The sequence below is a fragment of the Lagopus muta genome, chromosome 1, assembly GCF_023343835.1.
Source record: "Lagopus muta isolate bLagMut1 chromosome 1, bLagMut1 primary, whole genome shotgun sequence".
Lineage (NCBI taxonomy): Eukaryota > Metazoa > Chordata > Aves > Galliformes > Phasianidae > Lagopus > Lagopus muta.
This window is the reverse complement of record NC_064433.1, coordinates 136,480,200-136,503,218: the sequence shown is the minus strand read 5'-3', so window position 1 is coordinate 136,503,218 and position 23,019 is coordinate 136,480,200. Positions and strand designations below refer to the sequence as shown.

The window sequence follows — 23,019 nt, the reverse complement described above, 5'->3', positions numbered from 1 at the left end:
AAAGAAAACATGAACTTGTGAACTAAGCCCTACGGAGAATACAGATTCTGAAGCTGTGTGTTGCTATTATTAACCTAATTTGAATAAATATCTGATAGCAACAGGAGTCCTTTAATTGGCATAGGCTCGCAAAGTGTGAGAAGCTTGTATAAAAAGTAGTTAATGCTTGCAGATGTACATATGTGTGCTGCAAAGCCCTGTACTGACATCAAGTGGTGACATGTAAGGGTGCTGAGATGAGACAGCCAGGCTCTGCAGCAAACCTGATTTTTAAAACTCCAGTTGATGTGAAGTTTTATTTGAGGGTTTACTCATATATGCTCAAATTGGTGTGTTCTTTATGTTTCTAAGATTAAAGAGTACTTTCCCCTCCAGGCTGCCCCAAACCTGCAGAGTGAAGCACATCCATCCTCTCATTCCGTGCCCCACCACAATAAAGGTTGCGTGGAGTGGGTGAGCAGAGCAGCCATGCTGCACTACTGATCCTGGAGTCATCACCAAGCTTGTGCCTGTGCTTTGCTATGGCACAAAGAAATACTCATGCTGTCCACCTCTTCCTATTTTGTGTTACAGATGTGAAGGCTGGGGAAGGAATATCCAAAAGTTGGAGGTTTCCAAGCATGCTTCGCCTTCAGCCCTTGCAATGAGAGAAGGGGAATTGTTCAACCACCAAACAGGTTTTTTCAAGGTTTCCACGTGTTGACTTTGAGGCCGGGCTTTGCCCTCAGAGGTTTTGTTTTCTCTTGAGCAGCTGGACTTTAAACTTCAACATCTCCTGTTGAGCCATTTCCCCAAAGAGCTGCAGGAATGCAGGCAAGCCACCATTGATCGCAGAGAGTAGCAATGGCAAGATGCTTTTGGACAATGTTGTTTCTTCTCTCTGCCCTTTTCCTTCAGACAGAGCAGACAGGTATGGCCTTTGTTTTGTTGTGGCTTTCCTTCTCCTTTGTGCTCCTGCTCTTGTAAACATACCGGTGTTTATGTACCTCCTGTCATGTTTGCCTTGTAGCACAGGCTGACATCACTAACAGCTATCCGTGTTTCAGTACATTTCTGCTGTTTTTTTTCATATACCTAAGTAAAAATGACAGTAGGTTACTGAGGCATCGTAATCTGGTAATACCATCACTGACATTGTAAGAAGAATTTTGTTTTTCTAGTTGCTGATGTAATAAAAAGAAGTATATGTTTTTTGCATTCATCCTCCATGGTTTGTCCAAATGTGCAGCGGGGGTCTAGAGAACTTTTAGAAATTCAAAGCATGAACATGAAGCTTTGTCTTACTTAATATCGCATGCGAGCCTGCTGCATGCTTGCAAGCCTTCAAAAGCATAACTAACGAACTCCAGAATATTTTTTGTATTGCTTTTAATATACTTCAATTCTAATATCATTTATAATCTCAACCTTTGGGTCCCCAAAGTATAAAATGCAGATCAACCAAGCAAACAAACAAAACCAGTCCCTGCCCCATTGGATTTACCTTCTGAGTACAGGAGAACTGACAAACACGCGCTGCCACACGTGGCCATGTCCCAGTTAATGTCAAAGGTGAAAGTGCTGCCCCAGCCCTCCCCCTGCTAGGTGAGTTCTGTTGTGGACATCATTGCAAACAGGAGTTTCAAGGTTTGATCTCTCTCATGTCTTCAGCTGTCTGCCTTTCAGAAATTATTTTTCCAATTTTTACTGAGACCAAAGAGCCATGAAACCCATGGCAGAGCAAAGCCTAGCCGCAAAACACATCACCCAACCATGGGTCTTTAAGATCCAGGGGCTTGCAGTTGTACCAAATGCCACCTGCCTGGGAATAAGCAAGGCACCCTCAGAAGAGATGCTACATCCCTGTGACTCCTCAGCCTGGTTTGGGCTGAAGAAGTAGACCTTTTTTGGAGTTTACTGTGGCTGAAACTCTGAATCATCCAAAGGATTTCTCTTCACAATAAAAATTGGCAGCTTAATAAGATCTTAAAAAAAAATTAAAGTGAAATCATAAAGGATAGCCTGAGTACTAATATCAACAACATCATTTCAGTGTTTATATCAACTGATGATGCAAACAAAGTTATCAAGAGGCATCGACGTGCCAATTCCCTGCATTTTGAGGAGGTCTTGCAAGGCAGTTTGGAAAGGGAATGCCTTGAAGAGAGATGCACGCATGAGGAAGCAAGAGAAGTATTTGAAAATGATGAAATGCTCGTAAGTATTTTGTTATACTTTGTGCGTGTGGAGAACTATTTTCTTGGTGACTTTGGTTTGTTTTGTTTTGATTTGTTATTGCTATTTTATTTACTACAAGTTTCTGCAGCTTGCTTCCACCGTTTGGATTTTTCTCTGTGTAAAACGATCTTCTACACTTTTAAAATCCCCTCCTGAAATTGATGTGTCCTGCATCTTGTGTTGGGAAAGCACACAGGTGTTATCCCATCCTGACCACACATGCACAAATACAGTCTCAACATCCCTTGGGGACTGGGAGGAGCAATGGGGTGCTGGGATGGTGGGAAGAACCCATAGCAGTAGTAAGACTTACAGAAGGAGGATTTTTGGGTCAATAGCCACAAGTGCCACTGTACAAGAGGTCCTCTGCAATGTGCAGCTGGATGCTCTGCTCTCTAACACAGGAATCTGTGCAGAGATGGTGTATACAGGGAAGAAGAAAAAAACAACCACAGGACTGGTGATCCAAGTGCTTCAGGGCAAGATCAGGAGCAGCAGGCTATAGAAGAGCATTGGCTGCTCCCTCTGGGAAGGAAGGGACAGTATAATCTCTCATGTAGTGTTTCTGTCTTACAAAGTACCCATGGAAAGTAATGTTATTTGAGAACTGAAGTCCAACTTTCCCTTTTCTTTTTTTTTTTTCCAGAAAATGTTTTGGGATAACTACTACGGTAAGCTTGTCTCTTGATTTCTCTCCTCACAGTGGTGTCATGCTCTGAACATTATGCTTCAGTCATATCAGTCTTATGCTGTTTTTGAGTTTTCAGCAGTTTATTCAAAAAGAAACACTCAGTTGCTACTTTTTCATGTCTCTAGTAAAGCAAGAGGAAAAGTGCTGATGTGAAAGGATTTAAAAAGTCCTAGATAGGAAGAAATAGCTAAAACTGCAGAGTGCGTGCAAACTGAAGGGGAGCAGATGCTATGATAGGAAGTAGGTTGTTTCTCTCCCTGGCTGTCACCTGGGAGCAGGACATTTTGCTGTTTGTGGCTACATCTGTCTGTGGCTGCCATTTCCACAGCATGGACTTGTGGGGCCAGAATAGGCTGTGGTGGCAGCTGTGGTCCAGGGTGGTGTTAACAGAGAGCAACCAAGGTATGGAAGGGAAAACAGGTGTATTTTCCACAGTATGCTGAGCATTAGAGTGTTTAAGAGACGACTGGACAGAAATGAGCCTGCAAAGCTGACATGAAGTGATGCAGCCAGGCACCCCCTTGGGCACAGAGCCTGGGGCAGCAACATGTGGCAAGTAGACTTCACACCTCCCTCACCACTGCATGTCCAAAAAGTTCTCTCGCTTATTTTTAATTAGTTTTTATTCTTTTGTAATCGGAGGTTTAGATAGTGGATAGGGAGGCGGTATTAATTTCCTGTGAGGGCGGGACTGCGTTTCCTTGACTCTAACCGGGTGCTGTTCAGGACTGTCCGTACAGGAAGTGTCTGCCTACAGCTGAGCTCTCAGGGGTGGGAGTGTTTCACCACCTCCCTCTACGTCTGGCCGTCCTTCCCCAGGTGGCTGGAGGTGTTCCTCCAGCCCATGCCAGCACGGTGGCCTGTGTGAGGACACCATCCGTGGCTACACCTGCACCTGCACCGTGGGCTTCGAGGGGGAGGACTGCGCCTTCGGTGAGGCACTGCTGCCAGGACACAGGCTTGGACCCACCACAGCATGCACTATTTCCTGATGCTCCTCCAGCTGAGATGTTCAGCCTATGTATCCTTACCTATGCTAAGCCACAGTTCGCAATGCTACCCCACTGCATGCCTAATGGTTATCAGATACTACTGCACCAGACCAGGTCTTCATGCTTACCTCCACCAGGTTTTGGTTCTCAGCCCTGAGGTCAGTATTTCTGCCCAGCAGGGCCCTTCTCTGCGGCCCCCTGGGGAGCAGCACCTGCTCCACAGGAGCCACCAAGAACCACGCTGAGTACAGATTTCCTTGCTGCTTCCCTGCCTGTGGGCTAGATTCAGCACCAAAACCTCTTCCTGTTGCTTTGCACTGAAGGTTAAGTGTTTGCTCAACTGTAAAAAGCTGGCTGCCCATGTCTCAAGGATGATTAATTCTCCTTTCCTTTATTTTTCCCTGCTAGTTTTGATTTTTATTAATTAGTTTTAACTTTCTTAGTGCAAACATGAAAAATAAGAACTATAAATTTGCTTAAGCTGCAAAACAGCAAGCTGTAGCCTTTTTTTCCTCACACAACACCTGCCTTCTGAAAAAGTGCAGAAAGCCACTCTGGTGCAGCTTCTTAGTGTTTTCCTTAAATGAGCAGAGAAACCTACAGCATCCTTTCACGGGTTCATGTGCAAAGCTTAACTTTTGGTTACTAAGGCTTTTTCTCTGTCTGCTCCATTCAGCTAAAAATGAATGCCGGCACCAAGGAAAAGAAGGATGTCAGCACTTCTGCTACCCAGGAACTAATTCCTACCATTGCTCCTGTGCTGACGGCTATGAGCTCGGGAAGGACAAAAAACAATGCATCCCATTAGGTAAGTGTGAGCATGGAAGTTAGTGAGGATCCATGCTTGGTGCTTGGATGGACAGAAGCATTACTGACCTCTCAAACTGGGGAGAGAAAAAGGAGAAATCTAAGAACCACCACCAAAGATGCACAAGCAGCAGTAAAAGAAGCAATACTTGATTTGAACATTTAAACATGAGTGTGCAGAGAGCATTTGCATCACTCTACATATTACCCAGTTATAAGAGGTTTTCCACTCTTTCTCACACTAATTTAACCTCAGTAAAAGGTAACTGATGACCTGCCTGTTTGGGAATGAGGTTCAGTTGATTTGGATTGGGCACGTGATGGTATGATAAATGAAGGGCAGAACTTGCTGCCATGTTAGTTTGAACTGGTAGCTCTCTTCGTTGTTGCATTCAGTCTAAGTATCTCATTCAACCTCATCCCCCCTGTATGCAAGGTCTACTAAAAACAAAGTAGTATGCTTAGTCCCTGTTTATATTAGCAAGTAGGACAGACAAATATGATCTGTGTATGTGGCTTTTGATGAAGATTTAATGTTCACACCAAGTGCTCAACTCAGATGGGTTTTATTTCAGACTATCCCTAGGGCTAAACATCATTAATTGTAAGAGCACATGGTTACAGGGGCTTACTTCTGATTCAGCTTCACCTGAACAGAATCCAGTTTATGTGATCCAAGATGAGGACACAAGGTGGCAGAAAGTGTGGTGAATGCACATTAACTCAGAGATTCAGTTGAAATGCAGGTTCCTCCTCTGAACCAGATCACAAAAGTATGCACATCCCCCTTATAGTCTTCCAAAAGGAAGGCCAAGAATTATCCTGCTGAGATTAGGCCACAGCTATGAGGTGTTTGGTGCAGTTCAGATACAGGATATGAGGATGAGGAAGAAACCTGTGATGAGTTGTCTGGAGTGGAAGTGTTGTTCTTTGGAAGCTGTGTTCCTAAGTCACGGGCAGTGAAATCTGGCCACCACGAGCCTAACACAATGACCAAATTGTTCATTGTCATTTCTAAGCTATCAGACAACAGAAATTAATTATTCTGATTTTCACCAGTTGAGAAATTCTCCTTTTCCCAAACCCTACATTTTATGAGGAATGAATAACATAACTTGCAGGTAGTTTTTGTCTTGAAATATTGCAGCTTGAGGTTTTTGCTTTTTTTGTTTGTTTGTTTGTTTGTTTGCTAGATCAATGTGCATGTGGCAGACTTCAAGACAGCGATAATCTGATAAGCGAAACCCCAAAGGAACATGGCAAGCAATTTCCTTGGCAGGTATTTCTAGCAGTTCATGAAACTCATGAAACTCATTACTCAACTTCCTGTGGACAGTGCTATTTAATAATCTTCTTTCTGTGTTGTCTTAGGTCCTGTTGCTGAACTCAGAAGGGAAAGGTTTCTGTGGAGGAGTGCTGCTGAAAAGTAACTTTGTACTGACCACAGCAGAGTGCGCCCTTCTGCACAACCATTTTAAAATCAGGGTTGGCACTGGTAGGTGATTTAAGTATTTTCTTTTGCACTTTTCAGCATGGATAAGCTTCTTTTAAAAACAACTTACTAAAATTTCTGCTGCTTACTGAAATTTCCCAAAAACATTGCTTTGGGACACAAATGCGCTGCCACCTCATTTAAGCACCTTAGTTAAGTATCGAGTTAGAACTACCACTGTGATACGCCTCTCTACAAGCCAAGAAGAGAGACAAGTACCTCTCAAGGGCAGCTCAGAGGGGCTGGCTCAGTACCTGGGATAAGCTAAACCAGGTTCATTTAAAGTTCATTTGCTCTGCACCCCCAAGGAAAGAAACTATTCATGCCCAAATTCAGTTCTGTTGTTGGGTATTTGTCCTTCCTCTCAATTATGCATGCATCTACACAAGATTGAAAGGCTGCCAAGCTGTCTTTCTTAATTCACCTTTAACATATCTGTCTCAAGAAAGAGCATCTTTCTCTAGCGTACATACTCCTCAGCACATCTAGGCAGTTGTTACCAATGTGCATGCAGTTATCAAGTCTCTGGTAATTTAAATAATTTAAGTAATTTTAATAAATACCAGTCTCTGGTAATTGATTTCAGCAAGGCATTTGATACTGTCTCCCACGACATCCTTATAACAAAGCTGAGGAGGTGTGGGATAGGTGAGTGGACAGTGAGGTGGGTTGAGAACTGGCTGACTGGCAGAGCACAGAGGGTTGTCATTGGTGGTGCAGAGTCCAGTTGGAGACCTGTAACCAGTGGTGTTCCTCAGGGGTTGGTGCTGGGTCCGGTCTTGTTCAACATCTTCATCAATGACCTTGATGAGGGGATAGTGGCCACCCTCAGCAAGTTTGCTGATGATACGAAGTTGGGAGGATTGGCTGACACGCCTGAAGGCTGTGCTGCCATTCAGTGAGACCTGGACAGGCTGGAGAGCTGGGCAGTGAGAAACCAGATGAGGTTCAGCAAAAGCAAGTGTAGAATCTTGCATCTAGGGAGGAATAATTGCATGCACTGAATAATCGCATGCACCGGCTGGGGGATGAGCTGCTGGAGGGGAGCTCTGTGGAGAGGGACCTGGGTGTCCTGGTGGACGACAGGTTGGCCATGAGCCAGCAGTGTGCCCTTGTGGCCAAGAGGGCCAATGGCATCCTGGGATGCATTAAAAAGAGTGTGGCCAGGAGGTCGAGGGAGGTGATCCTCCCCCTCTACTCTGCCCTGGTAAGGCCTCATCTGGAGTACTGTGTCCAGTTCTGGGCTCCCCAGTACAAAAAAGACAGGGATCTCTTGTAAGGAGTCCAGTGGAGGACCACAAAGATGGTGAGACCTGGAGTATCTCTCCTATGAAGAAAGGCTGGGTCTGTTTAGCTTTGAGAAAAGACTGAAAGGGAACTTGATCCTGGTCTATAAATACCTAAGGTGTGGGGGGCAGAGTGGTGAGGCCAGACTTTTCAGCAGTGTGTGGAGACAGGACAAGGGGAAATGGCCAGAAACTGCAGCATAGGAAGTTCCGCACAAACATGCGCAAGAACTTCTTTACAGTGAGGTGACGGAGCACTGGCACAGGCTGCCCAGGGAGGTGGTGGAGTCTCCTTCTCTGGAGATGTTCAAGACCTGCCTGGATGCCTACCTGTGCGACCTGGTGTAGGGAACCTGCTTTGGCAGGGGGGTTGGACTCAATGATCTCTGGAGGTCCCTTCCAACCCCTACAATTCTGTGATTCTGTGATTCCTAAGAGCAGTCAACATGTCATTGCTTCACAGGGTGTAACAGAACAAGCGGAGCCGAGAAGATCATGGAAGTTCATGAGAAACACATTCACATCCGGTATGACGAAGACACTGGTGAGAATGACGTTGCACTGCTGCAACTCCAAGAGCACATTGAGTGCAGTAACCACCAGCTTCCTGTATGCATCCCTGAAAGAGACTTTGCAGAACACATTTTGATTCCAAAATTGGCTGGTACAGTCACTGGTTGGAAAATGGAAGGTGGTGAATTTCAAGGCGACGAGTTGCAGGTTTCATATCTTCCCACCGAGGATTGTGAACAAATACTCAACGTAAGCCTCACAAACAGGCAGTTTTGTGGACACAGCCAGGAGGCCATAGAGAAACAGCTGGCTGGAGGGAGCTTTATGGCCACTGTGTATAAGGGCACATGGTTCCTGACTGGTATTCTGGGACCTTGGCCACTAGAAGATGCAGACAGGAAAACATTTTTATTTACCAACACAGCTAGGTACATGATATGGTTTAAACAAAAAATGAAGTAAGACGCAAACACAACCAATCCTCCACTACCAAACCCCTACCAATCACTGCAAGGAAACATGCGGAAGCAGCCAGTAGAGCCATCTGATTATCACCATTTGCAGCAGTAGAAGTTGCAATGATGATACTTATTTTACTCCAATTCATACAGAAAAGCCCATTTGTCTTTCCTTCCTCTGGTAACACGCAGTACTGTAAAAGCCACGATGCAGAAAACCTAGCTGCTTTACTAATAAACAGACTGAACTTTAAGTTTACTAAACTGTTTGCTCTAAAATTCAAAAAGTATTGATGCTTTTCTATCAATGCCTTTTATGAGGTCTTTTAAATGTTGCTAAAATAAGTCTTTACAATGCTTGTTATCCTCAAGTCTGGTTCAAGAAACCCACGCTCTTATTTCACTCATTTGTACAACTTATAAAGACAAGGGACACTCCAAGCATTTAAATGTGTATGTTGATAAAGGATGATTCATTACGCTGAAACTTTTTCTTGGTAGCTGTGTTTTGCCATAGGAATTATGTCTACTTCATGTCTACTTCAGTTAGTGAGTAAAATAAAATCAGACTGTCAAAGAGGGGGGAAAAATGTTTTATTTTCTTTTTAAAAACAAACAAACAAAAAAACCCAAAACAAAACCCCAGAACTATCGCCTCATAACCAACAGGTACACTGTACCCCTCCTCCTTCCTACTTCCAAAAAAGAAAAAATAGAACAGAACAAACACACAATAGAAGGAACACTTAAAATATTGGACCCAGTGGCAATCTCTTCCCCGGAAGCAGAATAAAACAGAACATGGGTAAGGTAAGTTACTTAGATGCATTCTTTTGTTCATCACAATAAATTTTAAACAAAACATTAAAGGAATTTAAAACAAAACAAAACAAACCTATCCCTGAGTACTTACAGGCAAACATCTCACATGTACTTTTAACTTCTATGTATCAATGACATAGAAAAGCTTTTGGTGTCAAGAGCAACTTCTCTGCTTCTTATAGAAGGCCTGAAGAGCATACTCAAGGCCAGCAAAATTATTGAAGAGATTTAGAAAATGGGTATCATAAAAGTAAATATTACTTCCACTCTGAATAATGGATTACCACATGTAATTCATTTATTTTCCAAAGGATAAAAGTAGAAATAGTAACATGAAGTACTTCGTAAAAGCTTTTAAGTACTCTGGAAGATCTTTGGAACGCTTTGCTTTTATTTCCTCAGGAGATACTTTTAATGATCTAAGAAACCTTCAGAAACCACTACTGAAAAGTAGTTGATGCATTTTGTTACACCGACAGCCTTGGTCATTCTGGGAAAGGAGCCACACACAGTTCCTGGTATTCCAGCCTTGGATATGAACCAGGTATTTATAATGTTCTCTGGCTGATGAGGAGCAGCTCCACTGGGCAAGTTGCAGATCTGTTCTTGCATGGGTAAGACACAATACTCAACACACCGTTGACAGAGGAGGAAATGGGTTCTGCTTACTGACCACAAGTTTTTGATGCTGATGAGATATATAGCCTTTAATATGACCCTGTCAGGAGAAGAAAACACAGCGTTAGCACTGGAAGCTGGTGATACCTCAGCTGTTGCTAGACTAAATCAAAGCTATGTGTACACACTCAATCACCACCGCACTAAGCATTTGTAAGGACCCAATTTATGTAAGTGGGTCACATCAAACAGCAAGCAGAAAGTTGGTACCATATCCATGCTTGTGTACTTCTAATGCTGCTCTTGGATTGCCTGCTGCCAGGGACCCCTACTGGTTTGCTTACATTCCCTTGAAGAGATAAGACCTCTGGAGAAGTTTCTAATAATTTCTATTAAAATTGGGATTTTAATTAATCACTATTTTACGTTAAAAAAATAAATTCTTCCTTTTCAGACATGTAGCACTGAAAGAAGTCTTCCAGTCACCTTATCCCCCCCTCCGCTACTCTAAGCAGGTACCAAATAATCTGTTTCAGAATCAAAGAATCATAGAATGGTTTTGGTTGGAAAGGGCCTCAAAGATCACCTAGTTCCAGCCCCCTGCTGTGAGCAGGGTTTCCAACCACTAAATCAGGCACTAGACCAGGCTGCCCAGGACCCCATCCAACCCAGCCTTGAATACCTCTAGGGATGGGGCTGCCACAGCTTCTCTGGGCAGCCTGCTGCAGCACCCCACCACCCTCTCAGTGAAAAATTTCCCTATGACATATAATCTAAATCTCTCCTCTTCTAATTTAAAAGCATTGTCCCTTGTTCTATCACTACCAGACTGTGCACAACGTTGATTTGCCTCCACTTATTAGCTCCCTTCAAGTACTGGAAAGCTGTTATCAGATCTCTCCTGAGCCTTTTCTTCTCCAGGAGAAGTAGTTCATTTTCTTGCTGGCACTACAATGCTGCTCCAAAACTTCTGATTTATTAGGAAACTACTGACTTCAAGCTTGTACCTTGTTCATAAGTACTGAAGACTCATTTAGAGTAAAAGACAAAACGAGAAACAAGGAAATGTAGTTCTTGTGATGTTGGAATGTCAACAGTCTCCTACTTCAAATGCAGAAAAACAAATCCCTTCCTGGTACTAGATGTAATTTTTGCATTTTGAAACAAATATTTATACATTATTTAGAAAAGTCAGTACTGAACTTGTAATGCATACTCAACTGCAATTTTAACTGATTCCTGCAAAAGTAGGAAGTAGAGAAATTTCCCAGGGCAAATGAAAACATCTGCACTTCAGGCACAAACGCATCAACTTTCGCACACAAGAAAAGATGGGATTACTGATATATTTCTGCAACAAACTTATAATCTCTGCCTAATGCTTTTTACTCAGTCTGGAAGGACTCACAAAGAAGCAGGAAGCACATACCATATATATAAGATTAGCTAAAATGCACTGGACTTCATCAATGTCAACATCATCTACTTGCATGAATTTCAGAGCAAAAAGAAAGGCATCTAGGGATAACTGATGTGTTTTGAGCAGTAAATATCTGCAAGAAACAACAGAAAATCTGTTATTGAGAAACAATCACTTAGAACTCTAGTTCATAGTAAAACAGACATTCTACTACAGATTCACTTTAACAGGAATTCTGCATTCCTTGAGAGAGTTGAAGAGCATTACACCTTTATCTCAGTCCTAGGTGAAACCACATTAAGTCTGCTTTTAGAAAAATGTAGCTTTTGTTATGCTTACACTTTCTTAAAGAGATTTCTGTATGTGATGATTTTCAGCTTCTCGAGGATAAGAAAGATTCCACATCGAATGAAGAAGGTCTCATGCTTGGTCAGAGCTTCATTCAGTAGGAGAAGATTGCCTTCACTAGAAGGATGGAAGAAATGAACACATGAGAAGGTCTCATCAAGAAAAGGAAGTGTATGACTTGGTAGGAATATCCTTCCTCTGCCTTCCTCAATCATTCCAAATAAAATTCTTTATAGTTAAAGCTTTTTGAACTACTACACAATGTAATAAAATAATTGCATACCTCACAGCCTTTGTTACTTCAGCAAACTGCATAAGGTCGTACTTTTTTAAGAGCTGAACAGTTGGCATATGGCCCTGAAAAATAAAAGGTTTCCAAGTTTTCCAGGATAAAGTCAAGCTCATTTAAAATGTAATCTATAAAAGCATTTTTCAGAGAAACAGACAAGTGTTTGACTACCTTCTTTTCTGGTTCGATACAGAACAAATGTTAAATGAAAGTATTTGTAAGACATCCTCTTGCCCTGTCAAACTTCCTGCAACTCAACTCACAATAATTATTTATCATGGTTTAGGCAGGCTCTTGATATTTCTGAGTGTTAGGAAACATCAAGATCATGTGACATGAGGCTTAGGCAAGTCCAAATTTTGTGTTGCAGTTTTATGATCTATTTGCGAGCAGAAGAACTGTGGGAATCCCAGGCATTACTAACAACACAAGCAGTGCTTCAACACTGCCACGTGTTAGCTCAGTCTCCCAGATTATTTCTTCACTGTGCCTCCGTATGGCCATTAAAATGTCAAGAGAAAGAGAAGAAAGTTGAATGAAACAGATTTAATTCTCATCGTTCGATCAGGTAAGACAAAATTAGGCACAGTACCAAACAGAAACTTTGTTTCGTTTCTTCCCTTTGCAGAGAGCAGAGATCAGATTGCATACCAACTTGGTCAGAATTTAAATTTAGTTACCATTACATGGTGCCGTTGCTAATTCCTTTCCTGGCTGGAGGATTAGTCAAGAGCAGAACTCAGCTGCATGTTTACTAAAAGCTGCTAGGAATGAAAAGAAAAAAACCACCGAACCCCCAAAAAACAAATACCCAAGCTATTTTTGTAGTTCTAAGGGCAGTATTAACGTTTGGATTGTGATTTAAAAAAGCAACTGTAAAAACAATGACCTTTATATAGATTCTTTAGTGCCTCTTGAACTGTTCAGACAAGCTACCATAATCTCATGCACTAAAGGGTCCACAAGTTTAAGGAAGGTTTAAGGTCTGTTAGTTTCCTTTAATCAACTCTACCACTGTCTGATCTGAAAATAACCACTAAGAAAGACAATGAACAAAATTGAAAAACAGAAGCCAATTATCATACCCACCATGTTCCCCCCTTACATGTGATTTCTGTCTTTTTTGCTTTTTGATACCGCAAGGGACTGAAAAGGGAGCACGGGGAGTAAGTGAGAATGGTCAGGATTCATTTTGCTGGGGTAAACGTGGAAGATGGGAACTCTCAGAACTGGATGTTAAAAACATTCTCTGTGAGAAATTTGGTAAAAGGGAGTGGCAAACACTCTAAAATCTAGTCCTTGGCTCCTTAGTTACACTGAATTAATAGCCTGTACAACCCCACTCAAGGAAGACATATGCCAGCACAGAACACAGAAAGGACAGGAACAAGAAGCAGACATAATTCCTTCAGCAACAAGATGAAGAGAACAAATGGAAACCAGCTGACATGCCTTAAACTGATAAATAATGCGCAAGGTGCGATTGTGAAAACAAAGACCACTTTCCTGTGGTAAACCCACCATAGCAGTCTCCAACCATTTATTTGCACATGCTCCTTCCCTTTGCCAGGTGAAAGCAGCACAGATTTGTACCAGTGAATCCAGACATACCCTGGATGCCAGTGCACAGTTGTCACCATGAAGGCACTCTGGTACATGCCAAGTTAACTTTGAGCTCTCTAGAGAAGCACTTATTTTTCTTATAGCAGTAACCTCAAGTTCCACCTTTCAGAGGGGCAGAATAAGGCAGGGGGGGACAAAAAGCAGCTTTACTTCCTTCTTTCCTACTTTGCTGTAAATTACAATTCAACATTTTCTGTCCTTATTTGTACAACATCTGCATGTTCTGGTGCATACGGAGGTCAGGCACAAATAACCTCTGCATGCCAATAAGGGAAAAGAAAGAAAATTAAGAACCATGCTGAGTTTCAGTTTGCTTATTTGCCTCCTGAAAAACAATTTGCAGGAATAACATCTACTCACCAACAACATTTTTACAGGCAGCAGGTAGATCAAAATCATTCTTTTGTTTTTCTGGCTTGAACGGTGACAGTGCTCAAAAGCAAATGACAGATACTCTTCAGCTGCAGACACAAATAAAAGCAATGATAGTAAATAGTCAAGAACTAAGACTGATCAAAACCATAACCCAATTCTGTGCTCAATGTCCATTTCTAGCTTGAACCTATGATATTTGAAATGATATCCAAAAAAAACCACACCAATCAAAATACATTAAGAAACACGATGTAAGAATTATTGGTGAATCACACAAAAGACAAAGTATTACAAGAAAAACAAGTTCTCCTTCAGAAAAGAAAAGCTGTCAATAACCAGATGTCAGATGTAAGAGTTACAAACAGTACTGAAATGCTCAGCTCAGTTAACAATTTTCTTCTTTCTTCTTTTTTTTATTTACTACCGAAAAGTAAAATTTCACGAAGCACTGATGAAGCAGAACAGGTATTTTTTAAATGCACAAATTAGGTTCTTCTGGGGATGTAAGCTGCACGTGGTGCACACACCTGCTGAGCTGCAGAAATATGTCAGTGATATCACACAGCATTACAGTATGAAAACTTTTCCATCATTCTTCTCTTAGAAAAAAAAATGACAGGCCTGACGGTCAGAAGATGCTTCTTAGGAGTCACAAAACTGGCTAATAGTAGTTTCTCCCTTTGAAGTAATGGGCTATTTGGACAGAGACTCACATTTGTAATTAAAGGTTTATGTCTCAGCTCTAAAAGCATTTGTGAATGACAAATCTCAGAAATATGGTCTCCCAAAATCAATGCATTGAGAATGCATTCCACCGCACAGTTTGCTGAAGATATCCTACACACACGGAGTAACTTCAAGAGGACAAGACAACTGCAAAGCCTACTTTGTGAAACCTTTTACAAACCTATTCCATTGGATGCTAGTACAGGGAATAACTGTTCTAATAAGCATGCACACAATGCATTAGAGTACAGGGAACTTCACAGAAACAAGTATTTTAAAGCTGGCATATGCTAGAAATAGAAGTGTCATGTAACCTCATCTCCAATCAGACTCAGCCTGTGGATCTTTCAGCATGACTATCCTTTGCTCATCACGAATACAACTGAATCTTCTGCACACATTTGGAACTGCACACACACATGCCAGAGTTCACACCAAGCAGCAAGAGTTTAAATGTGCCCTACTGGCACACAGTACCTTGCTTAAAGTCGCTGTCAAACATGGCTTTGCGTCCAACGTAGTATCGGTATGTAACTCGCTGTGCCATGCTATATTCATCCTTCAGGTTTGAACTGTCAATTGCTCTAATTAAGGGTTTACATAGATGGAGCTTATTGATCTGTTAAATAAAATTAACCACACTGAATGCAGATATGCAACATCACGTTAAAAAGGATGAGTTTGACTTAAGAGTATGAAATACAAAGCAGCTTACCAGACTTAAGCCCTACCTTAAAATAAATTTTGAACAGCTGATTCACGAGAAACAACATGCCCCACTTTTTGGAATCTTCAATGCCTGCTCGACTGTCATAAGAATAGAAAAAAAAGAAAAACAAACTGTTAGTACTGAACACTGTAGTAAAATAATTACTTCCTTTTTTTGTGTAGTAAATTCCATCCCTAGATAAATATTTCATGGATGGTTTTTAGGATAGAAATCTGAAAATAAAAGCCAACTCCTTGCCTTAAAACATGACAGCACTCTCTAAATGGAATGTCTCAAATCTTAAATTTTAAATAGCGCTGCTGCTTTTCTTCTCATTGCAATGAGATATCATGCAGAGTATTACTCACTTGCAGCAGGGTCCTCACTATAGTCTGCATACACCAGCATAGCAGTTGCTGGTAATATTCAAGGTGAAAGAAAGATTGATGGGGAATAAAAGCATTTTATCCACCTGGGAAGCCTTAAAATCACCAAGACAATAAACCAAAGAGTCACCCATCCTCAGTCTAACCACACTGAAGTAAACTTCATGGCTAAAAAGTGTACAGAAGGGTTAATAATATTCCCTGACAGGGTCAGTCCCACCCAACATCACCTTTTAGGAAGGTTAAACCTTCAAGGTTTAACCTCCAATTGCAGTTGATAGTCAAGGCAGACTATACATGAGAGGAAATAAGCCTCAGAAGTGTTTGTTCTTATCCAGATACAGTCTTATTAAGCAGAGAAAACTTTTATATAAGCTCTTAAGAACATAATCATGCAAGTTTTACAGAGCATCTTCCACTTACGTGTCACTGGCACAGACTCGAAAACAGCTCATCAGCAGTTCTGCTGCTTTTTCTAGCATGTCGCCAACTTTGCTTTTCCCCTTCTTTACCAGCTGTTGATCTGCCTATAATTACATAGCAAGAAACAGCACAAAATTCTATGTTCTAATACACTGGGTTTGTAAACAATTTAGTTCCCTAATACCACATTTTAACAATACATTTGACATGCCTACTATTGCCTAAATCATGAGAGTAGTCATGCTGACAGGACTGAAAACAAAACAGAACAAAACACTTGGAGAAGTTCCTGAACACCCTGTACCAAACTTAATGCATAGCAGGGCCAGTCAGAACATTGAAAATAGCACTGGCCTTCAGCAACACTAAGATTAATGCAGCTCTCAGAAGCCTAAATTCAGGATCACCTTATAGCCGAGTTAGAGGATTAACACTCCCAGTCAAGTTTCCAAAGAACAAGACCTGAGCTAAAATAATGTCTTTGAACAAACAGAAGTTAATTCCTCAGTTACGGAAACTGAGTTTTAGAATTTATAATTCAGCTTCTCTCAACAGCTCCAAGGACTAGATTTTAGTTCTAAAACATACCCCACTTTTTCTGCTAGAAGTACACACTGCTATAGCCCCACATTTTCAAAAGAAAGGAACATGTACACTACAGAGCAAGTGAAAATTACTTTATATGAAGTGGGAAAGAACCATGCACTAGTTAATGCAGAAATAAAACAACAAAGAAGAAGGGGAAAAAAACCCAGTGAGTAGGTATTTGCTATGTTCCTCCTAAAAAGTTTTACTCCAATGCGTGCTTTCTCACTAGCTGCAATGTAAGGACAAGAAATAGGAATGTAACTGCTGCTGTAAAAGTCTTCTCTGTACCCACATCTTTTGAACACATGGGCATCAGAAGATAGCATTCTAACACTTCTAGTATAACTGACCCCATCTTTTCCCTTTCTTGTGCATCTCAAACCAACAAACTTGCCTTGTTCAGATTGAGAATTGAGACTTGCTATAGACCAGACACACAAACACACGCAAAGCCTTCTCTGTGCAAGCATGAAAAACATGCTGTTTTGTGGCTTCCTAGGCACAAGAAGCATCAAGTGGACAACCACTGGAAATACTGCATATTGACAACCTCTCCTGTAGCTTGAACTCCTAATTTCATTGCTTCAGGTCAAGTGACCAGAAGCAAAGTCATCTGCCCATCTCAGCTGCTCAATCTTGGGTCAAGAATTTCTCCACAGATGCTAGCTACTCCAATTCACTAACCTGAGGAAAAATAATATAAGCTTGGTTTTTTTTGGCTTTGGGGCTGTTTTTCTTTTGCTTGACAGGAGCTGTAGACTCAGCAAGGGCTCCAATGAGCATCAAAAGCAACATACACAGATGGAAGAGGGAAACAAGGCAGAAACTTCACATGTTCAGATACGGTGTGTAGTTAGACAAGCTTAGTTGTCTTGTGTATCCCTATCCCTTCAAAGACTCAGCTTGCAAGAATAACACATGGAAATAAGAAGCTGTGCCATCATACTCTTCTATGACTGTACTTAATTGCTTTATAGGTTTAAACTGTGAGTTGCATGCAGGTGCCCAGAAACTCTGTCATTCAAGTGGTAGAGTGAGCAAACTAATTCTACGATAGGACAGGACAAATTTAGTGCACTAACAAAATCTTAACAAATTGAACACTAATGAGCAAAATTAGGCTTTGTAATCAAGTCTCAAACATTTCCAACATAGAAAATCCCAACAGGTTAAAGTACTAAGGTTGTTTTACTTACGTTATTAGCAAAAATTCGAAGATCAAGGGCTACAGCATACATAATAGGTAAAGCCCTGGAAAAGTTAGACAAAGTCTAAGTGCTATGTACAAATCATGCAATAAGACACTTTTTTCTTCCTAGCTGGACATAAAACTGTAAAAATATATAGGAACTTTTACTTAAAAGATGAATCTCTTTAAAAGGAGAAGCCTTCAAGAACTCAGTGTCTTTGAAGTCCTACACCAAAGCAATTAATTCAGACAACTTTTTTAATTCAGCTTTAAAGGCTATAAAAAAATAAAGCAACAGAAAAGCTATCTCACCTTCAACAAATCCTTAATATATTTGTTTACAGACATTGTATATAATTAAACATAGATGTACATATAGTTTTCACAGTTTTGGATCTAAAAACTCAAACGGGCAGCAAAAACTATTAGGTGGCATTTAAGTATTGCTGGAGATAAAAATTTATAGCAAACTGAAATTATGGCTACAATATTATATACATGAAAGATGGGAGTCTAGTTTTTAAGTTAGACTATGATATACTCACCAATTTTCTTCTTTATGTGCCTGAAATGCTCGCAGGAAAGATGTATTGCGTTTAGGAGAATTTAAAATGCTATGAAACATAGCACAGACTTTAAAAAACAGAGATGTTATGTGGTACAATGTGTTACATGAAAGAGCAGAAACCAACAAAGCAGGAAGGAAACAAGGAGAGAAGATACAAAGACCCAGAAGGGAAGCCACACACTTTTGGTACTGTGGCAGCAATGAGAAACGCTGTTTCTCTTAGAGAAACTTAGAGATGAACCTTCAGCTTTCTTTAGAATTATCTTTCCCTTCATCCAAGTAGAAACTGGGATGTATATTAATGATTCAGGTACGCCTGCTCTCTGTGAGAAATTACTTTTTGGTTTTGAGGCAGGAGACTGGTTCCTTCTTAGTCCTACAGAAAGCCAAAAAGAGCATACCTAGATTTCCTTAAGAATCTAAATAGCTGAAGTGTAATTGGAACTAGACCTCAGCACATTAGATTTGAAAAGGGATGAAGACAAGAAAACCTAGTCAACCTGAAAGCAATACACAACATATATGGAAAAGGATATTGGACAATAACGGTTTGGCATTTGTACGCCTCTATAAAGTCATGGTTTCCAACGGCGTAAGTACATCTGTCAAAGAAAAGGTGCATTAGTGCAGCCAAAAATATCACACATGTAAGACACATATTTCTTCTTTTGCCTTTTAACAGGTACAGACTTTATAGTTCAAGGAGATGCAGTAAATACCAAATAGGAAGCACTGAAACCAAAGCTCTGTCAATTGCCGTATACAGATGTCTTACAGGTACACAAAAAAATACTTTATGTGGAGAAAAAAGAGAAGGCCTTTATTTCCTATAGTCCTAGTGCTACTTATAAGAGTAACTAAGCAATTTTCCAGATATAACCATTTCAAAATAGCTAAGTAAACTTAGGGATATGCTTCCTTGTCCCTGCTGGACATCTTCTAACTGACTTGCCTATTCCTAAGTCCATTTTTACCTTAAGTGGGCTGCAAACATTTCATCATATGGTGGTTCCAAAACTTGTTGACACTTTTCCTCTGGAGATGGAAGCTAAGAATAGAATAAATCAATTGAAGAAACATCTACTACACCAAAAATATCAGACAGGTATTTTATCATGGCAGTCTTATGCATACATGCCTTTGCTATCTATCAGAATAGATAGATATTATTAATATGTCAAACTTAGTGTAAGAAAATGTTATACATTCTGTGTACACAGTCAGATCATAGCTAGCCTTACATAAAAGCACCTGCAATGCATACAGCACAAACACCTGACCATTACTAGCCAAAGTTTTGCTCTCCATATTCACTCCCATTGTGCCACATTACTAATATAAACCTGGCCATTGGGGACCTTCAGGACTATTCAGAAAACATGGAACCCATAAAGCCACCCAAGAAAAAACTACAAATATATAATATTCTTATAAAAAGAAAGGGGAATCAAATCCAGAAGAGGACCCTGCATATTCCTGAAGCTTATCCTCAGAAGACAGGAATGCACATGCAGAGCTAGGAAAAATGAATGCTGAACAAAACCTCAAAGAAGGATTCTTCTAGAGTAAAAAGTTCTTACCTGAAGCCTTGGGTTTGCAACATGTGGATGTTTAAATGATACCAATTCTGCACAAAACTGTCCATCTCTGCTGTCAATAGCTTCTTGCACCTACCCCACAAAACAGGCACATTATACAATTAAATCCAGGTACAGTCATAGAACATATTTACAGCATTCATCCATGTCAGAATCTTTTCAAGTTTGAGTCTGAAAGGTTTAAAACTAAATGAATCAGCATTGTATTTTCAATACATCTGTTTTTCAAAAATGGAGAGGATGAAAAGAATGCTATTGCAGTTTTTCCTTGTTTGTAGGATACAAGCAAACCAGAGGACCTCAAAACAGCTTATATGGATTTATTACCATAAAACAGCTGTGAAAGATTCCTGGAAGCATTTTAAAATCCCAGTTGCCCAGCTGGATGTAACAGGCAGCAAATATAAGATGTGAAGGTACAAGCAGTCTCTGAGTACGACTGAGTATGACTGTGATGCTACAGATGGAATTAGAAAGTTATGAATCACGACTCGTAAATGTATTTCATTTGAACTTAATATTTAACATGAAAAAGTTAAGTGGAAGTGGAAGTGCTTAAGCAGGTGTTGGGTTTTGGTTTAGTTTTTCCTGGTTTAATTGACTTCACTGATTATTACTGAAGTGAGCAGGGTGATAACAATGATGGAAATGGGATGGTTCAGAAAGAAGCAGCAAGAGCATCACGCTAAAAGCTCGGTGTTGAAGGTTCAGCGTTGCTGATATCCATGTGACCCTTCTCCTGTCTCTCCATCCCATCTGCCATAAACCATGGGCATCCAACCTTTTGTCTTGCCTGGGCCACACCGACTGAAAAGGAATCATCTTGGGCCTCATATGTATAGGTTGCAAAAGCCTCCTAATTAATTCCAAGGAAACGACAACAGATACACTGAGATCATATAGCAGTGTTTGATAGAGCAAATTCTCAGCTACAAAACACTATTTTTCAACATAATCACCACAATTAGTCATGCATTTTTGCCAGTGATGAACAAAACGCCCTCATTTGCTCTTGTAAAAATCTGCACCAGTGGAAGTGACCCACTGTTGCTGTTGCCACTACTGAAATGCACCACCCACTGCCTCACTGTGCTCGCATCCACTGTTTGGTCTCCATAAACATTCAGTAAGTGTCGAAGAATCCCAATGGGTGCCATTTTTTTCCACACAGAGGAATTCAGTGACACATCTTTGCTTCATAGGCACTTCCATATCAGACACCAGTGTCATCTGCTGCCATCTGTCACATGGCAACAACACGTAACAGAATATCAGTGGGAAGATTCAGCCTCTACTGCCATACCACCATCATCTGCTTCTGATGTTGTGGTTCAACATCATAACACAGGAGACATTACTTCTGGAGCATTAATTATATAATACAGTTAATGCACATAAAGTAACAAAACATTTTAATTTTTAATACCTTTTATTCAAACATATCAAAGGGGACCAGCAAAACCATAGAACTAGTGGGACACATAGGACATATCTACCTCTGCTAAGAGAGGACTTATAAAAGTCCAGTAGAGCCATGATCAGATTTCTGAGTTGAATATATGATTGCACCTCTATACATTCCACTTGAAAACCTGCAGATAAAGCATTTACCTTGACTGAATATAGTCACAAACATAGCAAAATATTAATAATTTTTTTTCAATGTTGAAAACCATTCTCAAATTTATTTTTCTCAAAACTTTATCACCACAAAAAGCATGGCTGTATGTTCTTTTGCTCTTCACAGTACTGTGTTTAGCCAGCATCTCAAAATCCAAAAGCTTATTTGCCATAACTTGAGTTAGCACTGCATGCGCCCTCTCTGTGCCCTGGTTTGAGATCAGATGGGGTTAACAGCGCATGGGGCCAGGCTGCTCACTGGGCCAGTGCTGCTGCCACAATCCGACTTACTGTACACTATACATTCTACCAGCAAGGATCACACTTGGCAGAAATTCTTTGAACGCACCGTTTCACACAGCAGCCATACTTACCACGTTTCACGTTCAAAATTGATTGCTTTTTTTTTTTTTAATCTCCTGCAATGAAAAATAAATCCGCATATTCGAACTGCTCATAGATACATAAATAAAATCTTACTTACTTGTTGCAAATACTGATTTATGGTGATGTGTGCCATTGGGATAGAAGGGGCAAGAGTCCTAAATAAATCGCCTTCTGCAAAAGAACCGGAATCTTAGAGAAAGGAAGGCGCTGGCACCCCAGTGACACCTCCTCCTCCTCGCGCTCAGGTAGAACGGGACGGAGATGTCCCCGTTCTCACTGCGCTTCTACTCGAACCTCTCCCACAACCCCCAAACCCGACACAGACCAACCTCCCAGCCATGGCGCGGCGCAGAGCGGCACTTCCGGTAGTCACGGAGATACTTCCGGCAGTCCCCGAGGTACTTCCGGCGCTAGCATAGGCCAGAGCACCCCACGTGACACAGTAGCGACAACACCGCCTCTCGTCTTCCCCGCCCCCAGTGCCGCTTGGGAGGCGTGGCCTTTCGCGGCAGCCAATGGCAAATAGCAGTAGGCGGGGCCAGACCGCGCGTTAGGCATAAACACGTGCATCGGGCGTATGCACCTCAGTGGGTGGGGTGGCGGGAGGGGTTTGCGTCGTTCGTTGCGCAGCTCGGTATCACCTGTGCGCCTCGGGGCTGATTGTTGTATTCTCGGAGCCGCAGTGCTCGCGTTTCGAGGAGATGACAGCCGCGCTCTTTAGCAATCTGTTGTCCAAAAAGCTGAATAAATAAGTTCGCCACGCCGTTGTTTGTAAGAGGCTCGCACCGAGGGTCTGCCGGAGCTTCTCCGCTCCGCTGCTGTCCGCCCCGGGAGCCATCTTGTGAATGGGGCCGCCAGGGAGCCGGTGGGAAGC

General features: G+C 41.3%; 2 protein-coding genes across 3 annotated transcripts; one reads left to right on the top strand and one right to left on the bottom strand.

The window, feature by feature from the left end:
* Positions 1 to 747: 747 nt before the first annotated feature.
* PROZ (protein Z, vitamin K dependent plasma glycoprotein) lies at positions 748 to 9,033 on the top strand. The gene is made up of 8 exons (XM_048960982.1): positions 748 to 910; positions 2,033 to 2,196; positions 2,864 to 2,888; positions 3,728 to 3,841; positions 4,577 to 4,708; positions 5,901 to 5,986; positions 6,079 to 6,202; positions 7,949 to 9,033. Exons 1-8 carry the CDS (start codon positions 844 to 846, stop codon positions 8,458 to 8,460), a joined length of 1,224 nt encoding a protein of 407 aa, XP_048816939.1. The 5' UTR covers positions 748 to 843; the 3' UTR covers positions 8,461 to 9,033.
* Positions 9,034 to 9,644: 611 nt separating this feature from the next.
* Positions 9,645 to 22,607, bottom strand: PCID2 (PCI domain containing 2). Of its 2 annotated transcripts, XM_048961117.1 has the most exons (15): positions 22,475 to 22,607; positions 22,243 to 22,316; positions 20,121 to 20,210; positions 19,515 to 19,588; positions 19,077 to 19,142; positions 18,518 to 18,559; positions 17,980 to 18,034; positions 16,196 to 16,299; positions 15,409 to 15,484; positions 15,155 to 15,296; positions 13,937 to 14,037; positions 11,948 to 12,021; positions 11,656 to 11,781; positions 11,326 to 11,449; positions 9,645 to 9,996 (listed from the first exon to the last, which is right to left on the bottom strand). In XM_048961117.1, exons 2-15 carry the CDS (start codon positions 22,276 to 22,278, stop codon positions 9,907 to 9,909), a joined length of 1,200 nt encoding a protein of 399 aa, XP_048817074.1. In that variant the 5' UTR covers positions 22,279 to 22,316; positions 22,475 to 22,607; the 3' UTR covers positions 9,645 to 9,906. The 2 variants fall into 2 exon arrangements, with proteins under 2 accessions (XP_048817074.1, XP_048817154.1); XM_048961197.1 differs by lacking the exons at positions 22,243 to 22,316; positions 22,475 to 22,607 and adding an exon at positions 22,133 to 22,172.
* Between the last annotated feature and the right edge of the window lie 412 nt (positions 22,608 to 23,019).